We start from the raw sequence: 16019 nt of genomic DNA, 5'->3' as shown, positions 1-16019 counted from the left end.
ATATTCCTCTACAAAAGAGGATTCGAACAATCTAGACAATTCGAGTTAGATTCGTCCTCAAATCCTTACTCAAGTCGCAAGTATATCTACCTAGCCTTTAAGTGAAAATTTGGGCAGTACTCCCTTTGTGTTTACCTATTTTCCAGCCATTTATGGCTTCATTGTTTTTCTTAATTCAGCCCCAAAACACATACAAATAATCAATCTCATCACAATAGCCGTTCAATGGCTCAAAATCATCCAAGTACAACACATGTCTTAACAAGGCAACCGGAAATCAAGTTTAAGGGCAAATAGCTAAATGGCAGATTCGACATCTTATAACATTTTAGTCGCAACTGGAGTTACGTTTATCGGATTGGTGTGAACTTTATACCATTTCGAAGCTAAGACAAAGGGCTACAACTTTCATGAAGACCACACAATCCAGTTCACAAGTAATCTAGGTCAAAAGTACAGATTACAGAACTAGAAGGTCCTTGTCTGTATGGTTGTCAGTACTGAATTCAAATGACAATAACTCAGGCTACACAACTCTGTTTGAGGTGTTTTCAGTTGTGTTGGAAAGCTGAAATATAGGGTTAAAACTTTTGTGTTTTGGCCAAAGACCGGTTTGATACGAATCAAAGTGAAAAATGAAACCAAAAGTGTGAAATCACAAAACTGTCCGCAAAATGAAGCTCTTGGCAGTCAGGGGTATTTTGGTCATTTCAAATGTAAAAGTATTCAAACTGAGTTGAAATTTTACAGGCAGCTATATAACATCATTTCCTACAACTTTCATGTTTTAACCTAAGCCCAATTCGGCCTCTATCATACACGAATGGAACTGGTCAGAACAGAGCATTTGAAATCCTTAAATCTGAAATTTAATGCATTCAAGGTATAAACTTCACATTTCTAGCTTGAACCACTACTTCAACTCCTTATCTAAGCTTATTCACATCATATTCTATCTAAACAAGAAGAAATACAGCTGAACAATTCAAAACTCTAACTCACAAATCTACCATAAGCATCAAAACTACTTACATAGCTATCATTAACCAAGAATATGAGTTGCTACACAACTTAAGCAAGATGAAGGGAAAGAAATAGGATGGACAGCCATAATACCTCACTACGATGCTTGCAAGAGATATCCAGCACCTCTCCTTGTAAACTTTTAGCACACCAAGCTTCCCAAGTACTCAAAGAAAGGATTAATCGGTTTAGATTCTTGATTTTTCACTCAAAGAAGCTAAAATCCCAAGATGAAATGAGGTTCTCTCCTCTTGTTTTTCTCCCCTAAAATTTCAGCCAAGCTCAAGAAAAATGGGAGAAAATGGAGCCAAGAAGAAGATAAAAAGGAAAGAAACTCATTTGGTCAAAGTTCCATGGATTGCCAACAAGTGTCAACTCAAGATGGCTTCTTATTTTTTTTTTCTTTTCTCCCTTTTCTTTAGTCCAAAATTTCGGCTGCTTTAGGAGATATTTTAGGGCTGATTTTGCTCAATTAATAACAAGGAGATTAAGGTAATAAAGTAGTGTTCAAGTGGTGCACTCATTCGATAGCAAACGGTGCACGTCGGTTCAAACTGATTTTCCTTAAATCGCACGTACTAGGGTTTTAACTTATGATTCACTAACTTATTATTATCACTTCTAATCACACATTTTCTCTTATCTAAAACTCACTCTTAATCACCAAATTGAGTACACACTCCACACCAATTAATCACACTACCAAAAGACGTAAAAACCCTAGTTTACCTTAACGATGAAAGAAAAGGGAAAACCCTTGGTTCTATGATTAATTGTAACTATTGAGGAAGTGAATGAGTAGTAAAGCTATTGTAAAATAATGGATTCCAAATAAAAGGAAATTTTTAAGAAAATATGAGAGATTTTACAAGTCCTCACAATCACACTACCAAAATGCACACAAAAACATACAACAAAACCCTAGTATGCACAAAACCCTAACTTATGCCCTTCCTTTAGAAAAATTATAACTTGAGTTATAAATATAAAAAATTTATATAACTTGGCTTGTTAAGACTAGACTTCAAATACTAAGAATCTTTATAAGACACCTCAAAGAGATTTAGTTCATAAGTTGGTCCAAATTGAGTCATAAGCTACTACAACATTCCTATGTTTACTTGTGCAGGGTAGAATTTTCAGTCAAATTTGCCAATTTCCTAGAATTTATAAACATTGAATCAAATTCTAAATTTTACACCGTAGTAAGCCCTCTGAGTCTAGTTTCAAACACAATAAACGGAACTCAATTCCGACTTTCCTATACCAAGTTATAGCCAATTTCCCAAAACTGCGTAGAGCCTCCTGCGAAAATTCTAGATTTTCTAACAACTTGAGATTATGAAACTTTCTTTACAAAATTCACTCCCTTGACTCAAATTCAACCATTAAAGCAACCAAGAATCAAACGTAAGTGAGTTCACATAAAGGTTATAAAGAAAAGTAAAATTTCGGGGTCTCACACTTCGATGCTTGCATGGAAATATTTTCATAAATTGTACTTTGCCCCCTATTTTTCAAATGATGTTATTATGGCCCAGAAAATTGGAAAATTTAATCAATTTTGTCCCTTAAAAATGTTAACTTTGTTTGACATGCTTTAATGTGATTTTTGGATAGATTTTTAGTAAATTTTAGGATGAAATTTGAAGGTTTAATGATTCTTGATAGATGTATAGTCTTGATCTGGATTTTTAGTAAAATTTTGGGAAAATTTTGTTGTTTGATTATAGCAAATAGGTTTTCATTCATTTTTTTGTGAATTCTATCATTTGGTTTTGGTAGGTTTCACCTTAAACCCTTAATTTTAATTTATTTTTAGAACCCTAATATTTGTAAAAATAGTGATTTGACCCCTAAAACTTCTTTAATTCTTTCAATTGGGTCCTTGTTTGTCTTAATTTGCTGAATATGGGTTGTTTACTTTCATTGGAATGCTTTGATTGATTCAATTTCGTATTTATTTCCATTTCATGTGATTATTTGTTAATTAAAGTGATGCATTGACCTTTTTTTTTCTTTGTTTTGAAGGGTAAATAAGAAAAATTTCATTCGATTAGATCACCAATTTAAGGGAGGTATATTCTACTCCTTTATTTTACTTGATCCTATGTGCTACTATGTGATTTTATGTGTAATTGCATGCTGAATGTTTCATTTCATTTATTTCTTTATTCATTTTAATTTTGTATATTTATTTTAATTTTGGTTATTTGAAAGGCATTTAAATGCCAAATTGTAATAGTTAGGTTATTATTTCATTTCATTTCATGCTTTCTCCCCTTAGATTGTAGTTAGGGCCCCCAAATGTAATAGTTAGGTCTTTATTTGCTTTATTTGCTTTGTATGTTTTGCATGCTTATGTGTTTACGTGTTACTCGCTTTCTTAGGATCTTGAATCTAGATATCATGCTTTTGTGCTATGTGTTTTATGTAATTTATGTGTTTATTTGCTTTATTATGTTTATATGTTTTATTTGATTATGTTAAATGCATGACGTCACCACACTAGTCCAACGCTAGTTGTGGCCCTTTTTTTCGATCCCACACTAAGTCCAATGCTAGTTGTGGCTCTCTTTTTCAACTTCTCACTAGTCCAATGCTAGTGAGAACTTATAGACATGGGCTAGTCCAACGCTAGACCCTTAGGGACCGTCCACGCGCTAGACCATGTTTGCGTGACAATCACTATATTTTCATGCATATTTGCTACTTTTTAGGATTTTTTATCATTTTGCATGACATTTCCTCCTTATATGTATATCCCTTATCCATATTTCTCTTATATGTATATCCCTTAATTTTCCCTATATGTATACTCCTACCCCTACGTGTGAAACATGACATGTAGACTTGCATTCCATTTAAGGAAATTAAAACTAGGGTAGATCATTTGCTTGATTAGATAGGAAATACCCCTCGAATATGGGATATGGACGAGTATGGCTCTCTAACCTTAGCACGCTCGTATTCCCTCTATTAAAGGAAAAATTAAAGTCACGAGTATTAGTTTCCCCCACACCCATTATGATGCATTCCCTTAGGTCACGTATATTTGTAAATTATTATTTCTTTCTTTTTTTCGAGTCTCATTTGTTGCAAACTTAGTGACCTCTTTCAAGAGTCACTTGTGGGCGTCGCAATTAATGCGATTTGTACCAATCAAGTTTTGAAGAGACATTTCGACCATTCCGATATACATTAGGTCTAGGTTTGCATTTATATAGTGACATCCAAATGTGATATATTTTTAAATTAAAATAATAAAATTTTTTGACTATGTGATAGCCCCGCCTCCCCCTAAGGCGAACCAGAGGGTTCGGCGGACCGCCTGCCCAGCTCTCGCCGGGACTCAGTCGTTCACTTCAGTCCTCAATTAAAATCGAAATAAATCACAGGAATAAATATAACGACAATCCAAAACTTAACGCAAAACTTATGTACATTACTATCTCAAAAGGGAGTACAAACATCGAATATACAAAGGTTCTCAGTTCACCACACATCCAACCCGTGCCAAGCACTAGGGCGAGAACCATTACAAAATCATAAATTAGTCTAGGCTAATCTAAACCGGGCTCTCGTCCTTGCTCGCATTCCCTGTTAAGGAAAACAAACTAAAGGACTGAGCTGGAAAGCTCAGTGAGGCTCCAAACACATAAGCAAACAATAAACTCAATGCATTAACCATATACAACTAATAATTCAAGTAACATTTACAATATAAAGCGGTAATACATTCAATAGAAGGATACGAGCTCACGAGGAGCTATTCATTCATTCGTTCATTCATTCATTCTCCTTTCATTCCCTTATTTCTCCAATCATTTGAAAATACATTTTTGTAAGTAAAAACACTCGTTCATTCATTCGTTCATTCATTTCATTCACCCCCTTCCCGGACATTGGCCAGACTCCACCAGACTTCAAGGTAATACTCGAGTATACCAAACGTTCACCCAGGTCACCATATCGCCCGACCGAGTCCGCTTCTGGCTCGAGTCAATCGGTAACAAGGGGCAGTGGCCAGTTCAGCCAAAAGGCTTACATTCATGCACAAGTAACATTTCAATCGTTCAATCATTGAAAATTTCACAATCATTTAGGCTGAGTGCGATAAAGTACACACTCGCCTAGAAAAATCATTTTGGCCAATCATTGAAAGCACTTAACACATTATCAATCAATAATAACAAGCCAATAAGTCAAGGAAATATAACAAACAAGGAACACTCACCTATATACGCAAAACAACGTGCAAAATATCCTTCCGGATATTATCTTTAGTCACCAAGAAAACCTAAGATTAAACAAGAAAGAATATTATAGCTCATCTAACACAAACAATTAGGTGGAATCAAAGAACTCGACCATTGATGAGTAGAACGTATAAAAGACTTTAAAGTGAAACGAAGACATTTGGACCCGTGGACAAAAATAACTAGGGTTTCATAGTCGAAACGTAAAACCCAACTCAAAAGGGTTATAAAATTTTCCAATGGAAACACTTGAATCAAAGACAAGTCAGAATCCAACTAGATAGGCTAAGAAATACCGTTTTCGGGATCGTTTATATGGTTCAAAATCATCTCATATTCAAGTAGATATTATAGACTAAATGTCTTAATGAAATTCATGAAAAAGGGAGGACAAAATACCCAAGAAAACCCTAAACCACTCCTTTTTATTTGGTAAGCGTAAGTAAACATTTGGAGTTTCCAATTGAAGAAGGATCATGTTTTAAGATGGAAAACGGTCATAGTATTTGCCAAACGAAAATATACAAATTCAAATAGAAACTTAGCCCTCGAGCGAAAATTTGGGCAGCATGCCCTTTGTGTTTACCAAATTTTCCACCCATTTATGGCTTCATTATTTTTCTCATTCAAACCCAAAGGTACACACACAACAATCTAACTTCAATAGCCATCCAATAGGCTCAAGACAATATAAGGACAAAAATCAAACTAATAACAAGTGCGGAAATAAGCTTTAGTAAAAGACAGATTTGATAAGGTTTTGTGGAAAGGACACATCCAAGGATACGCTTATCAGATTGGTGTACAACTTATACCTTTTCGAAGCTAAGATGAAGTCCTACAACTTTCATGAAGATCACTTGGTCAAATTTCTAGTGTAACCTAATCAAATTCCCAGTTCACCGAACCAGGTTCCAACTAATCGGTTAATTAACTATACTACATTTAAATAGTCATATCTCAGGCTACCAAAGTCCGTTTAAGGTGTTCTTGGAGGCGTTGAAAATCTAAGACAGATACCTACAACTTTCATGAAGGCCACTCAGTCCTGTTCTCACCCTAACTAGGTCAAATTTCCCAAAACAACTCCAGATTTTCCAGTTCACCGTTCAACTAGCAGTCCTGATTCATTCAATCATATCTCAGCACATACAACTCCAATTCAAGTGATTCCAAAGCCATTTGAAAGCTAAGATATAAAGATATAAGTCTTAAAAAGACATTGACAACCAAATCAGTAGTATTCCTGGTCAAGACAACCAATTACAAAAGCTGATTAGCATGTTCGGATAGAAACAGGGCAGCAGGGGTATTTCGGTCTTTTCACAGGCTACGTTGCTCCGATTGAGCTAAATTTTGCAGGATACTATAAAACATCATTCTCTACAACTTTCATGTTTTATGCTAAGGCCAATTCGGCCTCTAACCTAGTCCAACAAAAACGGGCAGAACTGAGTCCTAGATTTCCAGAAATCTGGAATTTTTCGTTTTCAATGCAACCTTTCTTGATTTCTTGCTCCAATCATCACTACAACCACTTATATAAGCTTAGATACAACATATATCATCCATATAGCAAGTATAGGCAGCAAATACCTCAAACCCTCACTCACATATATCACCTTTAAATCATCATAACAACTTGTATCACTACTAATCCAACCACAACAGGAATTATACAACAACTTAAACCAAAATAAAAGAACCAAAGCCATGGTTTAGCCTTATACCTCAACAAATGAAGCTTGCAAGAGTAATACTTCATCTCCTCTTGGAATTCTTGGTTCTCCTAGCTTCTCAAGCTCATAACTCACACTTTAATCGGTTTAGAATTTTAATTCCTCACTTGGATGGCTCAACTCAAGAAGAAGGAAGTTTGTTTCTTGCTCTCTTTCTCTCCTCTCTTGTCTCGGCCAAGCAGCAGAAAAATGGAGGGAAATGGAGCAAAATGAAGGATAAGAAGGTTGGACTTTTGGCTTGTTTAAGTAGCCATGGTTGAGTGACACTTATCACCACTAATACCAACCAAAATTTTCTTTTTCTTTCTTGCATTTTTAGCCCTAAAATTCAGTCAAAACTAGCTGGAAAATGAGAGGATATTTTGCTCAAATATTAATGAGCTTGTATGGTAAGAAAACGGTGATCAAGTGGTGTGTTTAATCGGTAGTGCACGGTACACGTCGGTTCGCACCGTTTTTCCTTAAATCACACGTACTAGGTTTTTTTTCTTCCTATTCACTAACTTTATATCATTGCTTCTAATCACATATTATTTCTCACCTAAAAGTCACTCTTAAGCACCAAATTTGATCCTTACTCCATACCGGATAATTACACTACGGATACACGAAAAACCCTATTTCACTTCGATTTGAAATCGGAAAGAAAAACCCTAATTTCCTATGATCATTGGCATTTTTTCTAGGATGATTGAGTAGTAAGATGGTATAGAATAATATTTTCCAAATAATTTTCAAATAAAAGGAAATTTTCAAGAAATATATAAGGAATTTGCAAGTCCTCACAAACTAAATCACGCACCTAGCCTTGGTTAGGTTGAAAGGATGTTTTGGAATTTATCCTTGCCTTCCCTTTCTTCAAACGTGATTCCTCTCTGATTTTCGAAGATTTGGAGTCGTTTAAAAAGGATTTTTTCTACGTTTCCTTTAAAAACTCATTTTAGGTGACTTGGTATACCTTAACTCAATACCAAGTTGTGAGAACCTTGAATTTTGCAGAAATACCAATGCATACTTCAATTTCACTTTTATTTAGCATTCGTATTCTTTAAATCTTTTCTAGTATTACTTTCACTCGCTTTTATATACTAGTGCATATTTCATTCGTAGTTCTTATTCCAATCTACCACACTATTTCATTTGTTTTAAACAAGTAAATAAAAATAATTTTCGTGTGCAAAATAATATAACGGTGCTAACTATTAAAGCACTTAGCTTTGCTACACTAAGTTAATAATTCTTGAGTTATATTAAGTTTACTCCTTGAAAATAATTCCTTAATTTTGTTATATAGCTAATTCTAATTTCGAATAAGGTTAAGTGTAGCTAGATATCTCTATATGTTTATGCAACCGGTAAATTCTAGATAAAATCAATACAAGTACTCTAACCATATTTAGGACATAAAATTTCGATAACCAAAGCCTTGCAAGATTAGCGAATCATTAGGCGTTCAAATCACACTTGGGGATAATTTTTGGAGCTAAGTTAGAACTAAGGACTTAAGTGAATAATAGGAGGAGAAGTGAAAAGACTAAACTACCCTCCACTACACCACAACCATTCCATGCACAGCCAAACAACTCCTCGGACAGCATGATCAGCCACCACCCCAGCCGGCCAACCCCATCCTTCACCACTTCAACACACCACCACCCTAGCTGACCAACCGGCATCTTCACCACTGCAGTACACAATCTTTGCTAACACTCAACCTCTTTTCCTAAACCGGCACCATACACCTTTCTCTCCCTTTCATATCTCAAGCCACAATCTCATTTCCTCTCCACAAACACATTCCCTCTCCGTCTCGCTATCATCGACAAAGAAGAACGCGAACTGCAATCTTCTTTCTGTTTGGTTCTGGCCGTAAGCTGGAGTGAAGGCAGAGAGAAACCGTGAGCAAGCTCCACACATTCTGCACCTCCATTGCACCCAACTTCACGGCTGCGACACCACCAGCTCCACCGACAACCACAACCACAATCACTGCCGCGTACGTGAGAGCCGAGAGGAAGAAAAATTTTCCAGATTTTCGTGTGAAAGATTAGCTTGCGGTGAGGTAAAATTCTGGATCATTTTAGGACTAATCAGAGGTAGTTTGAGCTATCTTGAAGCATGCATGTATTGTGGTACAATCGGTTGATGAAATCAAGTTATTAGAAAAATTTCTGTTTTGGTTAAATGTCCCTGCCGAGTAGCTGAGTTGGAATTGCAGCTCTAATGTGTTTTCCGGAAATGATTTGAGCATGCTTTGGTGATTAACTAATCGAATCTTGGATGATTATTATGATTAGGGTCATGCATGAATTTAATTAGCCTGGATTACCTTGGAAATAAAAATGAAACAGGACTTTTCACATGCAAACTCATCCAAGTGTAGTCTCACCAAATTCTGGAATTATGAATGTGTTTTGCTGCTGCCGAGCTGATTTTCTGGTCTGGATGTTAGCTATTTAACTCAGCAATTGTGCATGTGAGAATTAAGGGCAAAATAAAAGGCTTTAACTGAAGAAAATATCGGATGATGAACTAAGGAGCTTAGAAAATTCTGTTTTGTTGAGAATGATTCTGCCGAGAGAATGGTTTGGAAATGCAACTGAAATTCTGTTTTCTTGTGATAACCTGAGCACTCAAGTGTAATTAGCCGAGTGGAACTTAATGTTTATGATGTCTAGGACCCTGCATGTTAATTCTATGAAGTTGATTGATGAATTAAGGAACCTAAGAAATTCTGGTTTGATGAATTGGAAATTCTTATGAGCTAAAAATTTCCGAGACCTTAAATTTGATATTTAATTCTCAATCTGTCTTATGGTGATGATATGAGTTGATTTATACGATTAACTAGTTAACAACATGTTAATTAAAGCTTGCATAGGGTCAAGTAGTTCGGCTAATCAAGAAAATAAAATGAAAGCAGAAAAATTGGTTCATGAATGATCATTCGAGACTAGCTGATATAATTTCTGGATTTGTGTTAGATGTGTGTAATTGTAGTTTGAATTTGGAAACCTTTACTAGATAACTACGTGTTTGCATGTCCAAATAGAGTACCAAAAAAATTCTGTTTTAACCAAAGAAAATTCTGTTTAGAACCATTGTTATTGCTGGAATTTCTTTGTGAAACGCTGTGAACTTGAACTTGGAATTTTTTAAGTGGTTCCTGGAATTTTTCCTTGGGATGTTAGGATCTCGAAATGCATAACAAAATGTACATGTAATCTGTGAAAGCTATTTGGCAATGAGTCATTTGATATTTTGAAAGATTTAACCAAAAACATGGATATACAACTGCTGGAAATTTTCCTTGTGATCGCCAAAGTTTGAGTTAAAAATTCCAGCTTGATTGTGAAACTTTCTTTGAATTTATAATGGTTGAAATTGTCTAGAAAATGTGGTGCTAAAATTCTACTAGAGTCGTATGGATGGTTAGACTAAAAGCCTTGTGGTTTTAAAAAGAGAAAAAGGAGCTTTTCCACATGTGATCAAGAGCTTCCAGATTTTCGGAACTTCTGACCAGTCTAGGCAAAATGCATATATCTTGGTGTAGGAAAATCCGATTGAGGTGCCGTCAGTGGCATATGAAAATAGACTCATGGGCCTTTGTTCTGTAGAAATTTTATATTTTTCCGCCATGTATACTGCTATTCGTGACTCCTCAAAGTAGACTGCCTGGTATGAATGTCTGATTTCCTTGTGAAACTAAAGTTGGATTTGGACTGAGATTTTAGCTTACTTGTGGTTTAAATTCTTGGCTAAATTGTGGTTGGTAGTGATTGATGTTGTCCAGGGCTAATGATTGATGAAGCCCTTGGCCATTGGAATGAATTTATAAAGTATTACTGAATGATGGAAGTTAATTGCTGGAATGTCTTGGGGCTTTACTTTTATTTTTACTTGCTTATGATGGGTTTGCTGAAACCAAGTGCTAATGATTGATGAAGCCTTGGTTGATCATTTTATTTTATTCAGAATTTCAATTGCCTAAAGCTAGGGCTAATGATTGACGAAGCCCTAGTAATTTGCTATGTGATTTTTGCCATATTTTGGTCCATAATATGTCTTCGAAAAGGAATCGGAGCTGTGGAAGTTATATCGACCTTGCGAACTCGAGTAGTTGTGATCAAAATTAATCAAAAAAATTTTCCAGCTAGCATTATACTATAAAACTCCATATTTAGTGTTTTGCCTAAAACTTTCCAACTCGATAAATTCCTTTAGCTCAAATTAGCCTTGATCGCTATAGTAAATAAGTTAAATAGTTTTTGGAAACTCTAAGTCTTATTTTAATTCTTTTTCTTTCTTTAAGCTTTGCACTTGGAATAGTTAACTATAGGAAAAGTTCCAAAATACGAGCTTTACCAATTTTAGTGAAAAGCTTGGGAGACTTGCTCAGCAAGAAAACCCTATTTTAAGAAAAATAGTTTTTAAGGATAATTTTTGCAAAAGCCGTAACTTTAGGGAATGTTCAAAGTAACTTTCTAACATTATTGTTTAGAGATTTGTCAACTTATTTTAAGAAAAGGATACTAGTTACCCACCTCTAAGGATAAAAATAAGGAACACTTTTACTACTTTTGTCAAGCTTCAATCTAAATAGATTTTTGAAAATCTCTTGAGGAAGTAAACTAATATTATATTAAATAAATTCTTATACGAATAAGTTTAAAAACTGAATAGAAACTTATAGTTTCAAAATCTGGTTTTTAGGATATCGCGAGGACGCGGAATTCGATTCCCAACCTGATATCTGAACTCCACTCTTGGTGAGTGTCCCTGCCTGTTCTTTTCCTACCTGAATTAAGTGCTTTCTTGACTCGATATGTGATAAATTGCAAAACGAGTTTTTGATCCATCGAAGTGAGCAGTGTGTACTTTATCGCACTAGCCGCTCGAGTGGTGACTTGCGTGAATCATTTTTCTCGTGAATCCCTGAATCTAAAAGTAGTTACGTCGTTGGGTGAATCCCTCGGCACTTGAATCGAACTACAAAAAAAAAAAACGTCGTTGGGTGAATCCCTCGACCAATTATCTACGGGTATATCTCGAGTATACTGCGTCCTTAGTCGACGTTCGGGCCCGGGACAGGGGTATGAATGGTGACGGGTTAGGATTAAAATGAGTGGATCTACATGGATTATAGGTAGTGAGAGTTGACGGAGTGTCAACTACGATAAATGGTGATCAAGCGAGGAAAATGGCTCCTGAGAGCCCTGTATCCTACCTTGTGCTGTTACACGCTTTCTTAATTGTTTAACTTGTTTAAGTTATTACTCGCTGTTTGAATTACGTGACTGCATGTTTTGGGGCACCACTGAGCTTTAGCTCACCCCATGTTTATTTGTTTTCCTTACAGGATGGGAAGTTTGAAAGTATTTGAGCAGCTTATATTTCCTATGGTTGTACTTGAACTATTTGAATGTAATTTTCGGTCTGTAATGAATTCTAAGCTAAGCATTGTACTTTTCATTTTGGATTGCCACTTGAAGCTGGAATAGTGTAATCTCTAATTCTAATACTCAATTTGTACATTTGTATTAGTATAGTATATCCTTATCTATTGCGAGCGTCGCTGGAAGTGTTTAAGAACCGTCGATTGGCTAAGTTATATACTGTTATCTCTGAAGTTAATGTGGTGGTAGAAATTGTTTTGTTTCGGAAGAATCCTTTTTGTAATAGCTTAGGTTAACCGTCGGAGGAATTTGGTTTAGACTGCTTGCGTGAGTCCTGGCGAGAGGTGGGCAGACGGCCCGCCAACCCTTTGGTTCGCCTTAGGGGGAAGTGGGGTCGCCACAGGTGGTATCAGAGCCCTAGGTTAGAAAAGTTATTTGAGAGATATACGATACGAGTTAGAAACCCCGATCTTTTTAGAAGTAAGAATTGAGACCATTAGATACATCTTAAGTAATACCGATTCGATTAGTTATTTGAGCTCTAACCTCTAAGTTTTAATTCTTTTGCAGGTATGGAGAATGGTAATGGACACGTTAATGGTAATGGGGCGTCGAATGGACATATAGAGCCTCTTAGGTCCATCTCCTATAGGCCACGAGGTGGAGGAGCTCATATACGTTACACCCCAACTGATAGGCATCCTCGGTGTCAGTGCAGGGCCACTTATGCCTACCCCAATGAGCTAGTACTATCTCTAGATGATGAGCGTCGCCAGCTGAAGGACGCTAACTTCACCATGACCCAGGATGTAGAGGAGCTGAGTATCATGGTGGATACCCAGTTCGACCGCATAGCCGATTTGGAGATTAGGCTAACTGCTAAGCATCATTTGCTGGAGGCTGCTCGTTTGGAGATAGAACGACAGAAGTCTAGGGTGACTCGACTAGCCGAGAGGATGCGTGATAGGAGTGCCGGCATCAGGGCTGATGCCGCAATGATGATAGATGAGGCCACGAGTATCCTTCAGAGTGTAGAGCAGGAGGACCCGGAGGAGGATCCGGAGGAGGATCCAGAGGAGGACATAGCTCACGATAGCCCTGCTGAGGGTTAGGCTTGGATTGATTCGACCATATTGGATATGTAGGGTTAGATTAGGGGGACATTAGCTAGGTCATCAAGTTTTGTCTAGGTGGATGACTTATTTCTGAGGCACCATATCCTTAATTTTTGTTTAAGGGATTATCTGTATGTATTTTTGCTAGTTATGTGCCTTACCTTTGGGAATGTCCCAACCTATTATTTGTATGACTTTCACTTGGAAATATATGTTAAGTGTTTTACTTACTTTTCTTCCATTTCCATATTGATTCTATTTACTAAGGAAATGTTAATAAACATAAATAAATAATACTTCGCCTAATCGTCTTATCCTCCCATAATAGGCATAATTTAGACTATGGATCGCCAAGTGATAGGAAGGGGCCACGGGAGACCCACTAGACAACACCCGGAAGCGGGTAGAGATAGAGAGCCCGAGGTCAATCCGGACCAAGGGCAAGAGGGAGGGGCCGGAGACGGAGTAGCCACCGCTATTAACCGTATCACTGACGTCCTAGAGCGCTTGACTGAACACCAAGCTGCTGGACCAGGGCGCCATCAGGGAGGCCCAGTAGATTCCGATGATCGGGCATTGGAAAGGTTCCTGAAGTTTGGACCTCCCAAATTCTACGGGGGACCCGAGCCGGAAGTGGCCGAAGGCTGGTGGGAGAGGATCACTGAGATCTTCGCCGCCTTAAACTATACGGAGGAGCGAAAGGTGACTTTTGCCACCTTCCAGTTTGAGGGAGCCGCTCGCTCCTGGTGGAACCTAATGAGGGTTCATTGGGAGACTAATCATACACCACGAACTTGGGTGAACTTCACAAGGGAGTTCAATGCCAAATTCCTTCCACCTCTCATTCAGGAGAAGAGAGAGGATGATTTCATTAGATGCAAGCAAGGGGCGATGAGTGTCGCCGAATATGAAATCCAGTTCACAAAGCTATCTCGCTTTGCACCTGAGTTGATAGCCACCGAGCAAAGGCGTGTTCGGAGGTTTGTGCAGGGTTTGAATGTGGAACTACAGGAAAGTTTAGCCGCCGTGAGGATAGATACTTTCGCAGATGCTGTCGAAAGAGCTCAGAGAGTTGAAGTAGCTAGAGCTCAAGTGAAATCTTTTCAGGCTAAGAAAAGATTTTACCCCAGCAGTAGTCGAGAGCCGACATATGGAAATACTCCACCGGCTAAAGTGGGCCGAGGAACTGGCAGAGTGACTAGTCCCGGAGTACTGCGAGGTGCACTAGCAAGGGGAACCGGGGCAAGGAATGCAGGGGGAAGAAACAATGGAATTAGAGGGGGACCGATTGGAAGAGGACAACCTAGGAATACCTCGCAAGGAGGCCGAGCCATAATTCCCCAAATGACTTGTGTATACTGTAAGAAACCTGGTCATACTATGGATAGCTGCTGGAAGAGGCAAGGAAAGTGCTTGAAATGCGGAAGTAGCGAGCACCAGATTTCCGGATGTCCATCAATGCAAGGTGGGACTACCCCAAATGCTAGACCAAACACTTCTGGAGGGAGCCGGCCGACAGTTCCTGCCAGAGTGTATGCTATAGGTGACCAACCTGTACCCGATGCCTCGGAAGTGGTGGAAGGTACACTCCCGATTTTTCACCGATTAGCTAAAGTGTTAATTGACCCTGGTGCAACCCATTCATTCGTTAATCCATCCTTTATGTCTGGAATAGATGTGCAACCTGTTAGATTACCCTTCGATCTTGAAGTTAGAACACCCATGGGTAATAAGAATGTAATCACTAGTCTGGCTTATAAGAATTGTGAATTCTGGATTGGAGAGCGTAAAATGCTAGTGGATTTGATCAGTCTGGAAATAAAAGGTTACGATGTTATAATAGGAATGGATTTTCTAGGCCATCATCATGCTAAACTTGACTGCCGAGCGAAAGTGGTGGAATTTTGTATACCTGGTGAAGCAACCCTGAGGTTAGATGTCAAGGGTAGGTTAGCATCATCTGCTATGATCTCAGGAATTCGAGCAAGGAAAATGTTGTCTAAAGGAGCGCAAGGTTTTCTAGCCTTTTTGATAAACGCTCCCAGTGATCAATTGAAGTTGGAGGATGTACCAGTAGTACGGGAATTTCCGGATGTTTTTCCCGAAGAGCTAAGGACTCTACCGCCGGAAAGAGAAGTGGAATTTAAGATTGACTTGATGCCTGGAACGGCTCCAATTTCTAAGACCCCATATCGAATGGCTCCTGCCGAGCTAAAAGAATTGAAAATTCAATTACAGGACCTGTTGGAGAAGGGTTTTGTGAAGGAGAGTGATTCCCCATAGGGAGTACCCGTCCTATTCGTGAAGAAAAAAGATGGAAGCTTGAGGTTGTGTATCGATTACCGAGGGTTAAATGAGGCTACAATTAAGAATAAATACCCTCTACCGTTGATTGATAGTTTGTTCGACCAACTGCAAGGGTCCACTTCTCAAAGCTGGATTTAAGGCAAGGGTACTATCAGTTGAAGATCAAGAAGGAAGATATAC

General features: G+C 37.8%; 1 protein-coding gene across 1 annotated transcript; it reads left to right on the top strand.

The window, feature by feature from the left end:
- The first annotated feature begins 13874 nt into the window (after nt 1-13874).
- Nucleotides 13875-15815, top strand: LOC113766434. The gene is made up of 2 exons (XM_027310626.1): nt 13875-14234; nt 14382-15815. Exons 1-2 carry the CDS (start codon nt 13875-13877, stop codon nt 15813-15815), a joined length of 1794 nt encoding a protein of 597 aa, XP_027166427.1.
- The last annotated feature ends 204 nt before the right edge of the window (nt 15816-16019 follow it).

Source organism: Coffea eugenioides, chromosome 3 (genome assembly GCF_003713205.1).
Source record: "Coffea eugenioides isolate CCC68of chromosome 3, Ceug_1.0, whole genome shotgun sequence".
Taxonomy (NCBI): domain Eukaryota; kingdom Viridiplantae; phylum Streptophyta; class Magnoliopsida; order Gentianales; family Rubiaceae; genus Coffea; species Coffea eugenioides.
Note: the sequence above shows the minus strand (reverse complement) of the source record. Positions and strands in the feature narration are given on the sequence as shown.